Here is a 19,590-nt window from a genome sequence, read left to right as displayed (position 1 = left end):
AGTTTCATACATATTACAAATGTATTATGTAATTTTAAGTACAGAAAAATAAATAATAGAAGTATTTATTCTCAATTAAATCACCATGCATAATTTACTTTTACGAAGAATACATTTAAAGAAAGAAGGTGATCAATTCTGCATTGTGCAAAGTTGAAATCAACAAAATGCGATCAATGTCAAAGAGGATATCCGCATTATGAATATCCTTTCTGATGAAGGTACAATATGAGTCAATATAGATAAATCCGGTTTTTGAAAATATTTTCTCTCATCCCTGCATTCACGATGGAACATCAATAATATGATACCTTGATATCAAATATATGCAACAGATATATAGTCATGCACGTCTCTTTTCATTATTGTTAGCACAAAGGCATCATTTTCTCTGACTGTCGGCTTGATTCACAGAAAAAAAAATAAAACACTCAGAGATGTACACGTATTTGCACGTCCACGCTTCAGAGTTCGTTTATAACGATGTAATATATATATATATATATATATATATATATATATATATATATATATATATATATATATATATATATATATATATATATATATATATATATATATATATATTAAAATCTGTTTAATCCGGACTCTGAGTACTCCGGATTTTTGTCCATTCCGGCTATAAATTTTAGTCCCATGTACTTTTTTAATAAATGTATTAGAAAAAAAATTCTGTGTAGACCGGATACTGTCTATTCTGTATTCCGAACGGCCATACTGGTCCCAACTGCTCATAATTAAAGGTAATTATTTCCTCTAATCCGGCCACGCATAATAACCTGAGTTACTTCAAAGCAATTAACACCTTTTGTGAGATGTGCTAACGTGTGTTTACATGAGTGCCATGAGATGAACTAAAACGCGGCGGTGACACAGCCCACTTGAAGAAATATAAGATTAGATTACAAGTAATTAAAAAAAAAAGTACTCACACATTTAACTTGATTTTAACTCCATATCACACTGTTTAATAAAAAATAATACAATATAGGTACACGATTTGCAAATCAAAATATATATCGGGATCGAAACTCAAACGTCTCGTCCCAAAAATGCGCCATTACATTGGGGGGGGGGGGGGGGGCGTAAATTTTTCATAAAAATTAAAATTTCAAGCCAATAATTATCAGATCGTAAATAGTTGTGTTTATAGTTATATTGAATGTGCTCTTTGACATGCAAAACCCGAGCCGCGTGATATACTTAGTATAATATACGAGTCTGTAGATTTTGACTCTGGTAACATTTCACGTTAAGTCCCAAACTTTTTGAACGAAAAAGAAAAAATACAGTAAGACATGCAATGTTCTTTAATAATTTCTAGACTCCAAAATATTGATTGATTTTAATCATTTATTTATATATTATATATTGCACTCGTAAATAAAACATCGAAATTAAATTTCAAATATTTTCCTGCATTTTTCATACATTCCGGATTCTGTCTAATCCGGCCAATTTTCTGGAACCGGGGGTAGCCGGTTTGGACAAATTATACTGTATATAGCCAGTAGAGCTTTTAAAGATTAAGATGTCACTACTCATTTAATAAAAGATGTTTAAATTAGTTCTTTTGAATGTCATTGATATTGGGATTTCAATATACTGTATACACGTACTTCTCAATTATTCAATCAATTTTTCAGTGAAATATTAGTCTAAAATTGCCTTAATGATTGCATGGCAATAATAATGAAATATTTCTCAAAGTCCTCGTTCATGCAAACTTTCCTCTCTTTCTAATTTAACCTCCTTCCTTAAACACAATTTCGGGTTAAAACTTAGAAAGTATTTATAACACTTAGTATTTAATTTGTTTTTGTTTGTTTGTTGTTTAACGTCCCTCTCGAGAATTTTTCACTCATATATGGAGACGCCGCTACTTGCCGGTGGAGAGCTGCAAATTTTGTCCTATACTCGGCACTTACGGCCATTGAGCAGTGAGGGATCTTTTTCGTGCCAGCACTACTGCGACACGGGACCTCGGTGTATATGGTCTCATCCAAAGGACCTGTCTCCACGTCCCACAGAGGATTCGAACCCGAGATGTAAAGATCAACTTCTTATTTCGCGACTCTAGAGCAGACGCTCTAACCACTGCGCCACGCGGGCGACTATTTTATTTGTAAATAAGTATTTATAAAGCTCCAGAGGGATATAACAAAGAAATCAGAATCGGCGTTGAAATATATTTTACAAATAACTTTCCATTGCAACCCCCCCCCCCCTTTTTAAAGCAGACATTCTCTTTAGTAAATGTACCTGCTCAAGACAGACCTGAATACACATAAACGATATTGTTAATTGGTTGACACAATCATATCTTCCAAGTGTCAGTGCATTAGAAGTTTTTTTTTTTTTTTGTGTATATGTAAATATGTTTGTTTGTTTAACGTCCCTTCGTGAATTTCTCACTCATATTGAAAAGTAACCACTTGCCGTTGAATGCTGTAAATTTAGACCTGTACTCTGGGCTTACGGTTTTTTGAGCAGTAAGGGATCTCTTTCGTGCCAGCACCGACGCGTGAAATTGGTTTATACTGTCTCATCCTAAGGACCTGTCTGCACGCCCTGCTTTAGGATTCGAATCCGAGACGTAAGGATCAACTACGAACTCCGTAGAAAACGCGAGCGACGGGGTCTGTGTTTATATAATAAAGTTTCGCAACTTTGACAAAATTTATGTTTTATCTCTTATGTATTTTTGTTATTCAAAACTAAGATCCATCCTTAAGTCCCCCTTACCTTTCATACCTATATATACCTAAGGGCTTTGGTCATGCATTCTGGGTGGACCTTTGTTGGTTGCTATTGCTTAATCATTTGAAAATGCATATTCTACTGATTTCTTCATGGGGTTAAAATTTTCCCATAAAATCTATCTGTTTTTTTTTTTTTTTTCGGTTGTATGATCTAACCTGAATAATATGTATACTAAGACATTACAATTGACTTGTAACTGACTATTTCCTTTATCTTTTTAATAATATTAATTTCATATCTAAAATGTTCCTTCCTTAGTGTACAAAAGTTATATTTCCGTTTGCACTTACTAAAGTGAATAAATAAACATAGGAGACAATTATTTTATGATACATATTTTTAATTACAAGATTAATATAAATGATGTTTAATGTAAAGGTGATTACGTGTTCCATTCTGATCAACGATATTTTTGCTGACATTGATAAAAATGAATAAATGAATATATGTGGAGATATTTGTCTATGCATGTCTCTCCCTAAAGATTTATGCATTGAAATTTTGATTTGACTTTGATTTTTAAAATGAATCTTAGAATTACAGATGTATTTGGTCCTTTTCCGTAAATGCAATAAAAAAATTGAAAATGCAAATTAAATTTTATTTACTTTAATACCAAGAATACATTGGTTTACACGATCAGCATTTCGTTCTGTTTTAATCTCTCAATGCCTTTGTTAATTCCTCAAGCTGTAATGTAGAATACAGTGAATAAACATAGAGACATATTTAAGTTTTTACCCAACAAAATCATACATAGAAAATATAATTACCCGGGAATCGTCATCTGGTTGTGGAAATCTTTTCACAAGTTGTTCCTATTAATTTATGTATGAAACCATGTATTAGCTTGAATAAACTTTACATTTTGTATATGAATAATTAGATTTGTCTTAAATAAAAAAAAAAATTATATGGAAGAAAGCTGTTAATATGTATGCATTATATGAAAAGTCTTTGTTTTCAGAGGGTTAAAATTACCACATTTCTCTTTTTGAATGAGCACCCACAACCAGCTCCATATCGACCCCCACAACGACATCTCACTCGCCTCCACCCTGCTTCCGCTTCGTCCACGAACAAAAGATACGTAAAGAGCACAATGCAAATCAACAATGCGGACTTCATACTGGAAATGTAAAAATATATAACAAATTCAAGATATTGATATGAAAGACATTGCTAAAACATGAAGAATGTCATGAAAAGTGTAAAAATTGAGGAACTATGAACAAAAGAAGAGCAAACGGAAATTTAGCTCAATTAGGGGTCATTGGATATTTCAATATTAAAAGACGTTGAAAGATTGATACAGAAACATGACAGTATGAGTTTTGATTCACGCCTGTAAGTATTTAATATATATAATTTTTTTTTCATGAAAAGCATTTTTTTGAAATTTAGTATGAAAATAAGACCGGGCTTACCTTTATCAATTGTTTTCCAATCTGGCTTTGTCTCTTTCATATGTCTAAGAAAAATTTGTCTTTATATATAATAGTTTTGTGACAACATATGTTACTAGATATGTATCACTTTTATTTTTACTCGATAACATGAATTTAATTATACATGTAACATGAACTAGATTGAAAATATATTAGAATTTGATAACCTATCAACCTTAGAAAAAAGGATTTCATTCAAAATCAGTTCAATTTAAACAGACAGGATATAAATTTGATACAAAATAAAAGGCAATCTGTATGATTTTTGTACTGATACAACGATTAGAAAAAAAAGTTTTTACAATCTCTGAATTAATTATTTATAATTAGAACTTTCCAACAAAAAATAAACACATTGGTCAATGGTTCTGTTAATCAAAGACATATTTCGTATCATAAATTAAATATAGAAAAGAGGAATCAAATGGATATACATGCACAATTAGGAATAAGTAAGGATCATACTGACCTAGGAGTCAGTGTCGTTTTATGGTCTATTCCATTTGGTCAAAGTAAAGGTCATAACATTGAGAGGTGAGGTGTAAAGCTCATTCAGGGCAGTAACTTACGTAGTTGGAAAGAATTAAGAATAACACTTAACAAGGATTATAGCTGAAGGTATGACATGCCAGTGAATCTGACACACCCAAGAAATATAGCCCAGATTAAAACAAAAAGAAAATAAAATACTACGGAGAAAAGTTTAAAAAAAAAAATAATATTAAATAAAGGTGACTTACTTCTTATCTTTCAAGATTTTTTTTTTTAAATCAATGTAACATGCAAATTTGTGATACGTTTGTTCCCCAAAATTTCATTGATTCATCCTTTTCATTAAATATAAAAGAATTACAAAAATAGCAAACGGTTGCTGGGACAAAATAAGGAAAAAGGACATGAACTCAATTTTTTTTTTTTTTTTTTTCACAACATTCTTCATAATAAATATGTAAATATACTTATTCTAAATGCTATGCACCCGCTAACATCAACTCAATTACATGACATTAGACCAATGATGACAAAATCCCATTGAATCCGTCATGACTTATCTCATGAAAAATACAATGTAGTAATTGTACAATCTTTTTCAAGAAAATCTTTATTTTATTATAAAACTAATTTTTTGGTTTAAAAATGTTCCAAAACTTTAAAACATCAAGGAAATAAAACTACTTACAAAGTGGAAGTCTCAAGTATATATTAAAAAGAAATCTTATACCTTTCCATATAATTGACCGTACCTACAATGGAAGAGCTATAATTTGAAAATTAAGTATTTACTATTAGCGATATCTTTTCCTTAATCCAGTACATCTTTGTGTCAGTAGTTTGGATTGTTATAAATTCTGGACAAAGTGCATAGAACGTATGATAAAAGTTTGTTTTATGCAATATACATGCTTCATTTCGTATTTCTTAAAATGTTACCTCTAGCAGTTATAAATGCAGACTGGCCTGAAACATTTGCCGTAGGATATGTCACACAAAATTTCGCTGAAGAGAAATGAAGAGAAATTATAATTGAAATATAAACTCAGCATAATAATCTGTCTGTTATTTTGGAGGAATGAAATCTTAACGATTTTTCTTTCTTTTCTTTGATATTCTTATCATTCTATAAACTGATTTTATGGGGCAGTTCCTCCTTATATGAAAGAGGATTGCGATGTAAAAAAAAAAAAAAAAGAAAATTTACAATAACTGGTCAATGCTTCACTGCATTACGTTAAAAAAGTTAACTAAGTGTGATCAATTCCAAAGAGGATATCCGCAAAAGTCCATATCATTTCGTATTATCAAGGTAACGTATGAGTCAGAATAGTTTATTCCGGTTTTGAAAAGTATATATGTTCTTCTCCCATTGCTGCATATGAGACGGAGACGGAACTTCGATAATTTGACACCTTGATATCAAATATTAGCAGTATGGAGCATATAATCACGTACTTCTTTCTCTCTATATTTTTTTTAAAGTACAAGGACATCCGTTTTTACCGTCTGTCAGTTTGATATAACTATTCTATGTAACATACTAACGGATGTATGTGTACACTTTCGATCTTTTTTCTCATGTTCATGTGTAATTTGAATAAAAATGACATATCTGTATATGATAAAATAACGGCAAAAACTGTTAAAGAACAAGATGTCACTGTTCATTCACATAAAAATCTGTTATAATTACATTCACTGAATTTATTGATAACATATTGAGTAATTTTTTATAGTCTGTTTACACAAAGGTATATATACCTTTCAATTTTTCTAATTTTCTTATTAAAATCAATATTTTCCCCCTTGGTAGGCCAGTCATAGCCTAGTGGTAGGACGTTCGATTCGAGATCGCGAGGTCTGTATTCGATTCTCGTTCCAGACGCCCGTCAAACCTAGGACGTTTACCACAGGTACAGTACTCACCAGAAGCAACGTGATAAAAAGGGGACTTTCACCAAACCCCGGGATGGCTCGGGTTCCGCAGATGACTCCGTGTAAGCCCAGATCGAACCCAAAGCGCACCTCGGGTGGACCCAGAGCGAACACCAAAACGAACCCCGATTTCAGTATCGGGACCGAGAAAGCGTTTATGATATTTAAGATTTACTTTAATTAGGTACTTCATATTTATAAATAATAATTCCCTAGGTACCATTAAATGTTCAGATTATTACATAATTACTTATTCATTTTCATAAATTATTTCTTCTCAAATTCTTTCTCATAAAAATCGTTTTTTTTTAATTTCTCATTTCAATTTAATTATAAAAGATTTATCATGCACACATTTTTTATCATACATTGAGCATTTTTTTTCCAGACAGGTTTGATTAAAAAAATAACATCGGAGATTAACAGAAAAGCTTTTTAACTTTTATATAGTTTTAATTCATTTCTTTGAAATAAATATCCTTTCAATAATCCGTTGGGTTACTTCTTTTATTTCATATTTTTTTCCATTCACATTAATTTTAAATCAGTCTTTTTTTCTGTTTGCATTAGAAATTAAAAAAAAGAATTAAAACATTCACCTCTCCTTATTGTTTTTACATGCACGTTAATGTACGTAAATCAGAAAAAAAAGACCTAATTTACTAATTGTAATTCGTATTTATTTGTCTAAACTTCATTACGAGAAAACTTTTTCATCGATACGTTGCAATCAGCATTTGTAAATGTCTACGCCTTGACTTTCTTTTTTTAGCAGTGACCATCATGTAAACATATAACGATACACCTGTTGAGGAGTTATTTTTGGGGTGCAAAAAGGCAGCAAAAGTTCCGTTTTGTTTTGGTTAAAGGGTGTATCCCGTTTCCATGGTAACGGTGTATCTAAATATAACTCCCATTATATTCGAACCTTCATCCCCCCTATCTCCTTAAGTTACCTTGTATGCCCTAACAAAAAATAATACAATAGTTAAATTAAAGTTTACTATAGTTAATTATAGTTTACTATAGTTAATTATAGTTTACTATAGTTAACTATAGTTAGCTATAGTAAATCAAAGTGTCATAGTGATCAGTATAGTAAATCAAAGTTTTCAAATGATCACTATAGTGTCATAGTTATCATCATAGAAAATCATTTTTTTTTCAAAGTTATCACTATAGTAGATCAAAGTTTTTATCCATAGTAAATCAAAGTTTTCATAGTGATCACTATAGTAAATCAAAGTTTTCATAGTTATCACTTTAGTAAATCAAAGTGTCAAAGTTATCACTATAGTTAATCAAAGTGTCAAAGTTATTACTAAAGTAAATCAAGTCTTCATAGTGTCAAAGTTATCACTATTGTTAACTATAGTAAACTATTGTAAACCAGAGTTAACTATAGTATTTCTTTTTTGTTAGGGTGGACACGATGTTTTGAATATAAAAAAAATTAAACGCAAGTTTAGAACATTTCAATGAAGAATCCCGAAAGAAACATCGACACCACAAACAAAAAGAATTACAGGTACTTTATAAACAGTAAAATAGTTTTGTCACATGTAGGACTTAGATACCGGGGGGGGGGGGGCTTTTTAAATATATGTATCTAAATCAAATCCAATTGAATATCTGATAAAGCTGGTATATTTATATGATCCCTTAATAGATTTTTTAATTGCATGAAGTGTATGAATCAATAATAAAGCCACACAACCAAAATTCGATGAAAGGTGACGTACATAATGATATAAAAGCAGTCAAAACATTTACAAGACCTCATCAGGCTTAGTATTTTACAAAATGGTCTGTACCTGCCCTTAAAGAAACTTGATATATATTCTTTTAAATAATTCAAATAGCTGATTTTTTAGTCATCTTAAATTTTATCATACTGTCATTTACTTTAACATTATTATGTTTGTCTCAGATAACATTCAATTTAGATATTTCTTTTTGAATTATGTTTAAATTCATGCCGCTAATAAAGCAGTGTTTATATTCCTTGCTATTATATTTTATTTACTGTTATAGTTCTTTTTTGGTTTCTTTCCAAGAAAGGTGGGGTGGCACACTAATGAACACTCGCTATGCACAAAATCTGATTGAAGAATGACTTACACAAAGTCGGTGTAAAAGAAAAAGGATTCAATGCCCCCCCCCCCTTTTTAAAAAATCGGAACACCTACCCAAAACTGTACTAACAGATAATTCATTTAAATCTCTTTCTCGTCAATTGGAATACAGTCTTTTTTAAAACTTACAATGCGATTTAAAAATTATTCGAATTTCGGGAAAAAAATAAATTAAAAAAAAAAAGTTAGAAATATGTACTATATTTAAATTTCTTGGAAAATGTACCTGATTTCTGTTTTCTTTTCATCAATCGATAATCATCTTATATAATACATGTATAAAACATTCCTGGATGCAAACAACTATTTTCCCGTAAATAACTGTATGTCCCCTAATTTATTTAAACAACCCGTGTTCACGCAGTTATGAAATCATTTATGAAAATAAAAACAAACACAAATTACAACGCAGATTTTAATCTTGCCAAATCCATTATCGTTTAGTGATAACTGAAGGTAAAAAAATACATCATGCAGGATATTACGGTATTTTTATTAAAGGTCAAATTCATAGGAAATAGAAACACTTGTAAATGATATATGTTGTAAATAATAGCTAAAAAGAGGGAATCACAATATTCGTAAAATTTTAAACCTCGTTGTTTTCTTTATTTACCTGTTTAAAAATCGCTAAAAATAACGTTTATCAATAGAGTTACTTCCCCTTTTTGTGACGTCATAAGAGACAATCAACATCAGAAACTGATAGTGGTAATAATATAAATATAGTATAAGTAGTATAAATATAATATATATAGTGCTCTCAATTATCTTAAAAAATGGCAAATTTTAGGGATTGGAGATGTTGATATACCAGAGGTAGATCTTTCATTTAAGAATACTAGGCTCTACATGTTTGAGCCAATCAAGGAAAGTACATGAAAATGATTATTCTTCTTCGACCGATTCTGTTTCGTCCGAAGGCTCCAGGCGCGTAGCTGCCTAGATATGAAAATACGCAAGTGCGTACACATCACCCACCCCAACCCCCAAAAAACAAATAAGTAAGAAGAGAGGGAGAGAGATCCGGAAAAAAATCATTCCCATCCAACAAATATTCGTGTTTCGAATTATTTTGTGTCATACTGTTTTTATTTGAATTTAAAATTATCATGACTCTAATAAAATTTGAAACCCTTTATTAAACCATTGCCAAGTCATTCATTGATTTGTAATTGTTCTTTGATACATTGATTTTTTAAAAAAAAAGATCTTTGAGAAATAATTCAGGCGCACCGTTGAATGATATGATCTATTAGTATATGATTTAAAAGTTAATATTTAGTATATATACGTGTTTTTGATACTTTTATTTTATTTTGTAAGCAAAAACTACATGGCATAATTTTTATTTTGCCACAAAATGAATGAAATAACTGTTAAAAGGCAGAACCTTCTGTGCCTTCACGGGGGGGGGGGGACCCCACTCCCCCCCCCCCTTATTTCCAAATCTTACCTTTTACTATTCAAAATGTTATTTAAAAGGGGGATTACCCCCACCCCCCAACATTAATTGAAGTGTTGTTAGATCATAGTAATTTGGTAATAATAAAATTTTGATTTTTTAAAGTTGGAGCCTTACACCCTCACCTCCCGACCCCCTGCCGCTCTCTGCGTACACTTCACTTCCATTCTGGCTACGCCATAAGACGCTTTCATTAATGAATATTTCAAAATCAATTACATCACCCTTATTTAGTTTTTAGATTAAAGAAAAAAATTAATATTCAACTATCTATTCTGATTTCATGTGGTAACTGTGTTTCGATGCCGTCAGCAAGAGAAAATAAATGCTGCAGAAAAACAAATGTTGTGTACAGCAAAATTGAGGAACAATCACTTTGTATAATATCCGAGGAAAATGCCTTACGTACAGACAAGAAGTATCGTGGGAGGGGGTGCTCCCCTGACTTTTTCCTAGAATTAATTTCTTGCATTTAACCCTTACTTTTTTCTAGAAGTAATTTATTACTTTTACATTTTCATGAAAGGATGGTAGCAAACCTCTCCCCGTTTTTTACAGTAAGGTCAATTTCCCACACCTCAATATATCCAATTTTTTATTCAGAAAAAGACTACCCCCTCCCCCACCCTTTTTAATTTTTTTTTTTTTTTTTTTTTTTTTTTTTTTTTTTTGGATTTCTTTTTACATTTATGTACACCATGAAAAAAAAAAAAAAAAACAAGAACAACATGCAAATGGTATTTCCTGAATCATTTACTACTCTACGTACATCCCACAGATTTGTTGGATGGGTATATCAGCGCCTCGGGAAGGACAGATTAATTCTTGTTCGCAGGCTCCTGACGAATTGTTGGTGTATATAACCCCATCCCCACTGAGCTTTTTTAGGCACGATAACTAAGGAAATATACATCAATTCCTTGTCTGTCATACCAATACTTCGATATTTATATCATTTTCCGTTTCTGTCAAGTTGTAGAGATTGTTCCTTAACAGTATATCAGTCATTCTACGATAAAGGGACCAATTCAGGGTATAAAACATGAAAAAAAAAATATTGCTTGAAATATCAAATTGAACGTCATAATTCTCTAACGGACATGTCAGTGAACTTGAAAAATAAAAGAATTGTCCACAAATCTGGTATAGTTAACTTTTTACATCAATTTCATTTTACCATTGATTTTTAGGTAATGTTACGGAAGTTAATGCTTGAGCAAGTCTTTTTTTTTTTTTTTAATAAAGCTGAATTTGACCAATTTTTCGTTTTCTGATCTTCAGTATAGAACGCTGAAGTATGATTCTTGAAGTCTGGCATGAATCCGATATCAAGTTAAAATTTCGGTAAAAACATCGTTACGGAAGTTAATCGTTACGGAGATTAATTTCCAGGAATAAAACTGAGTTGAAATTCTAGGCAATTATAGTTGAAATTAAAGTTTGTGTTAAGATGTAAAATAATATCGCTCCCAAAATAATAAAAATGTTTTATCTTTAATGCAAAAACATTCCTGAATTAATGACAGACAAGGAATTCATGTATATTTGCTAAGTTAAATTCTCAGTAGGAAGGGGGGAGGCAATGTACACAAACCATTCGTCAAGTGCCTGTGATCTTGTCTACTACAGTACTCGACTGTAACGAAAATCCTAAAAACCCAAACAAATATACAATATAAATTTGAAATAAAACCAAGAAATTCGTGAGTCGTTTTATGTTTAATAAAACTGTAAATTGCTCATGTAAAATGTCGCTCAGATAGCGTCGCATGTTGATTGGGTTCAACACCATCTCTTTTTAAATTTAATGTCCATATTTTTCTCAATTTCGGGTCCTTAGAAAATAAATATATACTCATGTCTTGTCCCAGTTTATTGGTACAGTTAAAAGCGCACAGGGCAACATCTCGCCAACAATAATGTTCCAAACCCAGCAATATAAAGTTTGTACTTTCTATTTCTCATTGTCTCTTATGACGTCACGCAACAAGGGAAAGAAGCGATTTACAATAAGCGATCCACTTGTCACACAGGTAAATTTAAACGACGATTAGTTATGTAATTGGTGGCAAAAAATTAAACAGACTATATAATGTTATTCATATTGTTCCAAAGGCTGATAATAATGAATAATTTTGGATTTTCAAAAAAATATTATACTTGACCTTTAATGTCCTCTGTTTGTCACCAAGTACAATCTACCTTTAAATCAAATATTGACTGATGTTTTTAGAAGAAAAAAAAATAGGCCATTATTTTCACTTTAAATAACCTACGAATTTTCCCGTAAACCCGATCATGACAAGGAGCACGCGCCGGGCGAAACAGGTCAACAGGGGATGCTTACTCATCCATAATATCTGATCCCTTGTCTGATGTTCTTTGAGGTACATGTTTGCTCTGCTCCCAATTTGTACTTTTTCAGTGGACATTCGAGCTTGATCACTCTTCGTTATTTTTATATTCCATTTTTAAGTATACATATGCACCAAGAGTTAAATCTTTTGAGCCTCGTGATATTATGGAATACTAGTACATGTGCTTACATTTGCAAATGTTCACCCTGATATTTTCAATATTTGAAAAAGGCATATTTAATTCTGTATATTAACAAAATCGATTCATGACATTGAATTCATTTTTAAGCAACACACGATAGATATAATTTCACAATGATGTCATAAGTCGGCACATTAAATTTATTCCTTTGAGGTTTAAAAAAAGGAATTATTCCATGGATTTAAAAAAAAAGTGCCCAGGTGTTGGTATAAATCAGTCACAGGTGTAAATATAATTATTAGATATCTTTTTAAACATTTATCGGGATGTAAGTTCGGGTTGGTACGTTATCAAATTTCAAGGGATTTGATCACATGAGAAATCCATATTAACATTAAGGTAAAAATAATACTTGATTTTCTAAATGAATTTTAAATTTTAGGTCAATGTATCACTTTCATGAGGTAAAATTACAAAACACATAAAACCCCGTAATTTCAATTTTATTACATGAACTTCCAAAGAAACAAGGAATATATATGTATTAGCGAACAACTCGTGTTCTTTCAATCCCTTCATTCGTCCGAGGTCAAATCCTCAAGCTGTAATCAGACAAATGGTTATGATTATCCAAAAAGAAAAATATCAACACAGTTTAATGTCACTCCTAGAATTAACATCCATATGATATAGTTACCTGAGCACCGTCATCTGGTTGAGGAAATCTTTTTGCAACTTGCTCCTATAATTAAAGAAATTAAGATTATTTCTGATCCTTTTTTTTGCTTCGAAATTTTATTTTCTTACAAAATGTATCTTTCATATGATGACAGAAATATACATGTATTTGAAGAAAAAGAGCAATATTGATTATGAAACTACTTTGTAACACAAACTACCATTATTTGCTTTTTATTAAGCATATAGCACGGTATTCACCAAGATTGACAGAATGTTTATATTATTGCCTATACAAATTACAGTGGTTGGTAGTAAAGATCACAATAAGATTCTGCTATCTCTGACAATGTTATATTATATAAAAGAAAGCAGTCGATGGATATGCTTAACACGAAAAATTAAGTCCCTGTCTTCAGTGGGTAGTAATTACCGCATTCCTCTTTTTCCCTGCACTGCACGTGCATCCACAGCCCCTCGGACCACAACGACATCTACAGTTCCTCCGCCACCAACTCTTCGATTCCACTTCTTCCAAGATCAGAATATAGGTAAAAAGAACAATGCAAAGAAATATAACAGTCCTCATCCTACAAAAAAGTATTAAAACAAAAGAAAAATCAAAAGTGATAAAAATATAAAAAATGGGTAAAAATCAGTCCTTACAGGAATTGAAAATTAAAAACGTATTACGTTCTTTATGATCAGAGTTTATAAATTTTATGTTTTTCCTGCGGAAATACCACCGTAATTAAACAGTTATTGACTCAAATAAAAACCCTTCAGTTAAAAAAAAGTTATTTAGATATTGATCACATGACTTCGTGACGTCAAAGACGACAATGGCTGACCAGGTCTTCATGTTAATCTTACTAAAATATACGCGATACAATCTGGATCTTCTGCGTTTTGGACGATCAAATCCTTGATTTTTTTTTTCGACATGAATTTGGAAATCCGACCTTATTTTTTGAATTGTCAAAAGAAAAAAAATCAGCAAAACCTGTAAAATAGCGGCAAAGAAAGCTAGGGAGACGCGGCGAAAACGAAGAAACTTGCCTCCCAGTATAATTTGATTTCCCCCATCTTATTACACATATTAACCAATTTTATTCACAAAACTCACATAACAGAAGTTTTTATTGTTCATTTTTATTATAAATTTACTTTATGCAAGTATTTTTTTGTATATTTTGTGAAGGCTGACAGACAAAAAAAACTAGTTTCCCCATCACAAAATATTACCGTAAACGGAGCTACAGATTCTAAAATTTAAAATAAAAAAAAGTACAAAAGCGTTTTACATTACATCTAGTCATATTTCTATAGCTGAACTTGAAATTCAAGTTAAGAATTAAACTTTTCGGTATTTTTCATAATAAGACTGCATTTGAGCCGTTCCAAGCAACCCCCCTCCCCCATGTAATTTTACAGAATTTTACGTCATAATAATAAAAAAAGCGGCGTCATTGTTTTGCAACAAAAAGTGCAAGCGAAATACATCGGGCAATGACTCTGTTCCAACTAAGTGCTTTGTTTTAAATCACTGAACTTTCTCCCGCTTGTTCAAAAATCTATAGGTACAAGATGAGAAAGTATTTATTTTTATTGTACAAAATAATTTCATGGGCTCTTGAGTTTTACAAATTATGATAAAAACATACATGTAACACTGCATAAGGACATAATGTAGAATATTATTAATCAATGTTGAAATATGTACATTATCTTTAATGAATAAACATGCTTTAGGGCTAACATATTCACGTATGCAGTGGGTGAAAAATCTGAAAAAAAAATTTCCAGAGCAGCTAAGCCAGATAACTCAAAATGCCATTGAAGCCTCTCGGGGTTTTCTGTATTAGAAGTTTGATTGTCATTAAAAAGCACAAATCTAATCGACATGGTATACATATAGCTCTTCATTTTTACTACTGATCACTTAAGTGAAACATACTTATAACACAATGCCAGGGACCAATAAAATTGTTATAAACGGTTTTCTTTATATCCGATAAACTATAATGCATTTGCAAAAGGTATGGGAGATGAAAAACACGTCTTTGTAAGAGTGAAATAAAGCTTAAAATAATAATAAGCAGTTTCAGTGTAACCTTATATAAGAATATATCTAGTGCTTCTCACGTGTACATTATAAGGGAAAAAGTAAAAAAGAAAAAGAGAGAGATTCAAAAGAATAAGTATTCTAAAAAATAATCTTACCTTTTGTCTTTTGTGGATTTTCGACTATTTGATAATCAGTTTATTTCATTTATATAGTTTAAGCTAAATGCAACATCTTTGAACCAATTTAGATTTTTTGGACCTGTGACATGTGAAACAAAGTGTTATTTACATATCACCAGTAAATCCAATATATATTTGGAAAACATATTTATCAACAAGAGGATATGAGTCAATATTATTTTTTTTTATGATGTGGCAAAAATAAAGTATTTGCTTGTTTGTTATAAAGTTCGCTACATATCATCTTGAATTGGAAGGAATAGAGGTTATAGCAAATAAATAATCGAAAAGATATTAAAGCCTTTGTATCTTCAGTCTTAACGCTGGAAAAAATACCTATTGTACAGAATAGAATAGAGACAAAACTGTATTTTAAAAATAATGAAATAGATTTGTGGTTTTATGACGTAATGAAACAGTTTTCTTGTGATAATTTGCATTAACGCAAAATGCATTCCAAATTTTAAAACAGGAAATAAAAACAACGAAATATGTAGTTTCACTACTTCTATATTAATTCTTGCCACTGAGATGTTCACAGTGTGTTGTCATAAATTTAAAACATCTTAAAAAATTTGATTGTCATATAATTCCAAGATGATATTTGTCCTGAAATAAACAAATTTAAAAAAAAGTAGTTGCCTGCTTGTTTATGAGATTTTTTTTTCTGTTTCGTGATTTTGTAAACAATTTCTTGGGGTTTGTATTCTTTTCACATGTATGATGTCTTAATTACAGAAAACAAGTTTTTTTCTCGTAAAGATACCAAACGCAAACTTACTTTTGATAAACAGTGCAAAATTTACATATAGTAGCTTGAGGTTTCCACAATGCATATAGTAACAAAAGTTGAAGATAATCAAGTTTGATCCATTTCAAAGAGGATATCCACGAACGTAATATAATTTGTATTATACATGTAATATTATATTATTAAGGTAATTTATGAGTATTAGTTTAATAGTATATTCCGGTTTTGGAAAGTAAGGTCTGTCTTTGTTACAATAACGCGCTTGAACATTGATAATTTCATACCGTGGTGCCAAATATATGCAATCGGAGATATATACTGTAGATACGTTTTTCTGTTTTCTAATCCGAAGGATATACATTTTTGTACTGTCTGTCGACTTGATTTGCTTAAAAAATACTCTGTGTAACATACTCACGGATGTAGCTGTATGTCTATACTTAATGATCTGTTTATTACAATACAATTATGATTAAAATAAAACGGCATGTAAAAGTAAACCCAGTTTGTTTATAATCATATAATGACGATAAGAAAAATCTTCATGTATATAAATATATATATATATATATATATATATATATATATATATATATATATATATATATATATATATATATATATATATATATATATATATATATATATATATATATAGATAGATAGATAGATAGATAGATAGATAGATAGATAGATATTAAACATGAGGATATCATAGAAAATCACATTACAAAGAGTCTACAGCTTAAACGCATTTCAGGTCCCTTTCCAGACCCACCATTTGACCCATTTGTTTCTTCCCCACTAGGAGTAGTACCAAAATCTGAGCAAGGAAAATTCAGGATTATTCATGATTTATCTTACCCGAAAGACAATTCTGTTAATGTGAACATACCCAGAGAAAACTCAGCAGTACAATGTGATACCATTGACTGGATAATTCAGCTAGTTCAGAAGAATGGCAAGAACTGCTTGATGGCAAAAACTGATATAGAAGATGCTTTTAGAATAATCCCAGTTAATCCATCTGACTATCATTTATTAGGTTTTTCTTGGAAGAATAAGTTTTATTTCGACAGATGTCTACCGATGGGAGCAAGCAGTTCATGTCAGATTTTTGAACAGTTAAGTGTAGCCTTGCAGTGGATTATGCAGTCAAGGTACATTGCGGGGGGTATGTCTCACATCCTAGATGATTTTTTCTTTATTGGCCCAGCTGATTCTCCTAACTGCGAAAAAGATCTAACAAACTTCCTCTACTTATGCAGGAAAATTGGGGTTCCTCTCAAAATGTCAAAAACACAAACTCCGACCACAATTATTACAATCTATGGCATTGAGATAGATTCTACTAGAATGGAAGCTCGTCTTCCCTTTGACAAAATTAGGAAAGTAAAGCAAAAGCTTTTAGATATGCTGGGAAAAACCCGAACAAATCTACGTGATCTTCAAGCCCTAATCGGGTTACTGAACTTTGCATGTTCTGTAATTGTTCCTGGGCGTGCTTTCTTGAGACGTTTGATCGATTTGACCTGTGGTGTAAAACATCCCAATGACTTGATTGAACTCCCTCATGAAACAAAAGCTGACATAGAAACATGGCTAACATTTCTAGCCACTTTTAATGGAAAATCTGTTTTCTTGTCAGAAAAATGGTTTTCCTCTAACCACCTCACATTATACACAGACGCTTCTGGGTCCATGGGGTTTGCAGCCATTTTAGACTCCCAGTGGTTTGTTTCTCATTGGCAAGACAATATGGGGGAATATCAAATTGCAATTAAAGAACTTTTCCCAATAGTTTTGGCCATTGAAATTTGGGGCAAAGAGATGGAAAATAAAAGGGTACTCTTTATGTCGGATAACATGGCGGTGGTACAAGTTATAAATAAGCAAACTGCCAAAGAAAAAATCCTCATGAAATTGATACGCCGCCTTGTGTTGGCAACCTTAAAATGGAACATACACTTTAGAGCAGAACATATACCAGGAAAACACAATGTTGCAGCTGACCGCTTATCTCGATTCCAATTTCAGGCAGCCTTCCAGTTCATGCCTCAGTTAAATCGACAGCCAACACACATTCCACAGGCCTGTTTGAAAATCTGAATCCACAAGCATGCCAACTTCTAGCAGCTGCTTTATCGAATAGTACAAAGGCCTCTTACAAAAGAACATGGGACATGTTTGCCTTAGAATATCCTACAATCGATTCCCTTCCGATTACTGTTACAGTTTTATCAAATTTTATAGCACAACTTTTTTCAAAGGGGTATTCCCCTAGCAGTATATCCTCACATGTATCAGCAAATAGCTATGTGCACAAGATACTGTATCTCCCAGACACTGCTGAGGCATTTTTAGTCAGAAACATTCTCCAAGGGTGCTATCATTCTGCACCAAACAAAGATTCAAGATTGCCAATTACTGCCCTCATATTGTCAAAATTAGTAAGAGGTCTCAGTTCATCAGTACAGAATTTATATTCAAGGATCCTACTCAAGTCCATTTTCCTTTTAGCGTTAAATGCATTCTTGCGTTTTGGGGAACTTGTTATCAAATCAAAAGATGACCAATCCAAAGTCATTCAGCGAGACGATGTGACTTTTCAATTTCAACATGAAACACCTTGTGCAGTCACAATAGTATTGAAGAACTTCAAAACAAATAAAACAAATGATCTTTTTCAAATTAACCTTCAGGCTTCAGGCAACGAAGATATGTGCCCAGTTCAAGCACTGTGTCTCTACCTAAAAACATTTTCTCAAGAATCGGGTCCCTTATTTCAATTTGTGGGGGGTGAACCAGTCACATATGCATTTGTAACCAAAAACTTACAAAATACAATTCGCTTTATTGGCCTTAACCCAGCTCTTTATAAAGGGCATAGTTTCAGAATAGGGGCAGCTACACACGCAGCATATTTAGGCTATTCTGAAAACTGCATTCAGAAAATGGGCAGATGGAAATCTGATGCTGTTCGTAGATATACAGTACCCGCATCGTTATTCTTTACAATTCTATCGTGTCCTATCGTGCGTTTATCCTATCGTATCGTGCGTGTATCCTGTCGTATCGTGCGTGTATCCTATCATATCCTATCGTATCGTGTTTTCCGTTTATCAGTTTTTGCGTTTTCTATCGTGTTTTCCG

General features: G+C 31.7%; 1 protein-coding gene and 1 long non-coding RNA gene across 2 annotated transcripts; one reads left to right on the top strand and one right to left on the bottom strand.

The window, feature by feature from the left end:
- Positions 1–13,257: 13,257 nt before the first annotated feature.
- LOC133178830 (uncharacterized) lies at positions 13,258–14,023 on the bottom strand. The gene is made up of 3 exons (XR_009720044.1): positions 13,873–14,023; positions 13,459–13,503; positions 13,258–13,363 (listed from the first exon to the last, which is right to left on the bottom strand). It is a non-coding gene; the product is annotated as an uncharacterized LOC133178830 (long non-coding RNA).
- A 1,246-nt stretch (positions 14,024–15,269) lies between these two features.
- Positions 15,270–18,546, top strand: LOC133178848 (uncharacterized). Its single transcript, XM_061313524.1, has 2 exons — positions 15,270–15,345; positions 17,198–18,546. Exons 1-2 carry the CDS (start codon positions 15,270–15,272, stop codon positions 18,544–18,546), a joined length of 1,425 nt encoding a protein of 474 aa, XP_061169508.1.
- Positions 18,547–19,590: the final 1,044 nt, after the last annotated feature.

The sequence above is a fragment of the Saccostrea echinata genome, unplaced genomic scaffold, assembly GCF_033153115.1.
Source record: "Saccostrea echinata isolate AGI-Se365-2 ecotype Australia unplaced genomic scaffold, CSIRO_AGI_Sech_v1 ptg000003l, whole genome shotgun sequence".
Classification (NCBI taxonomy): Eukaryota; Metazoa; Mollusca; class Bivalvia; order Ostreida; family Ostreidae; genus Saccostrea; species Saccostrea echinata.
The sequence above is the reverse complement of the archived record's forward strand: the minus strand, read 5'-3'. Positions and strand labels throughout refer to the sequence as shown.

Bases quoted from the DNA above. Each gene is read 5' to 3' on its own strand.
- LOC133178848 (XM_061313524.1), top strand. From the start codon at position 15,270: ATGCCATTGAAGCCTCTCGGGGTTTTCTGTATTAGAAGTTTGATTGTC. The intron at 15,346-17,197 runs GTATACATATAG...AACGCATTTCAG, and splicing joins GCACAAATCTAATCGACATG to GTCCCTTTCCAGACCCACCA.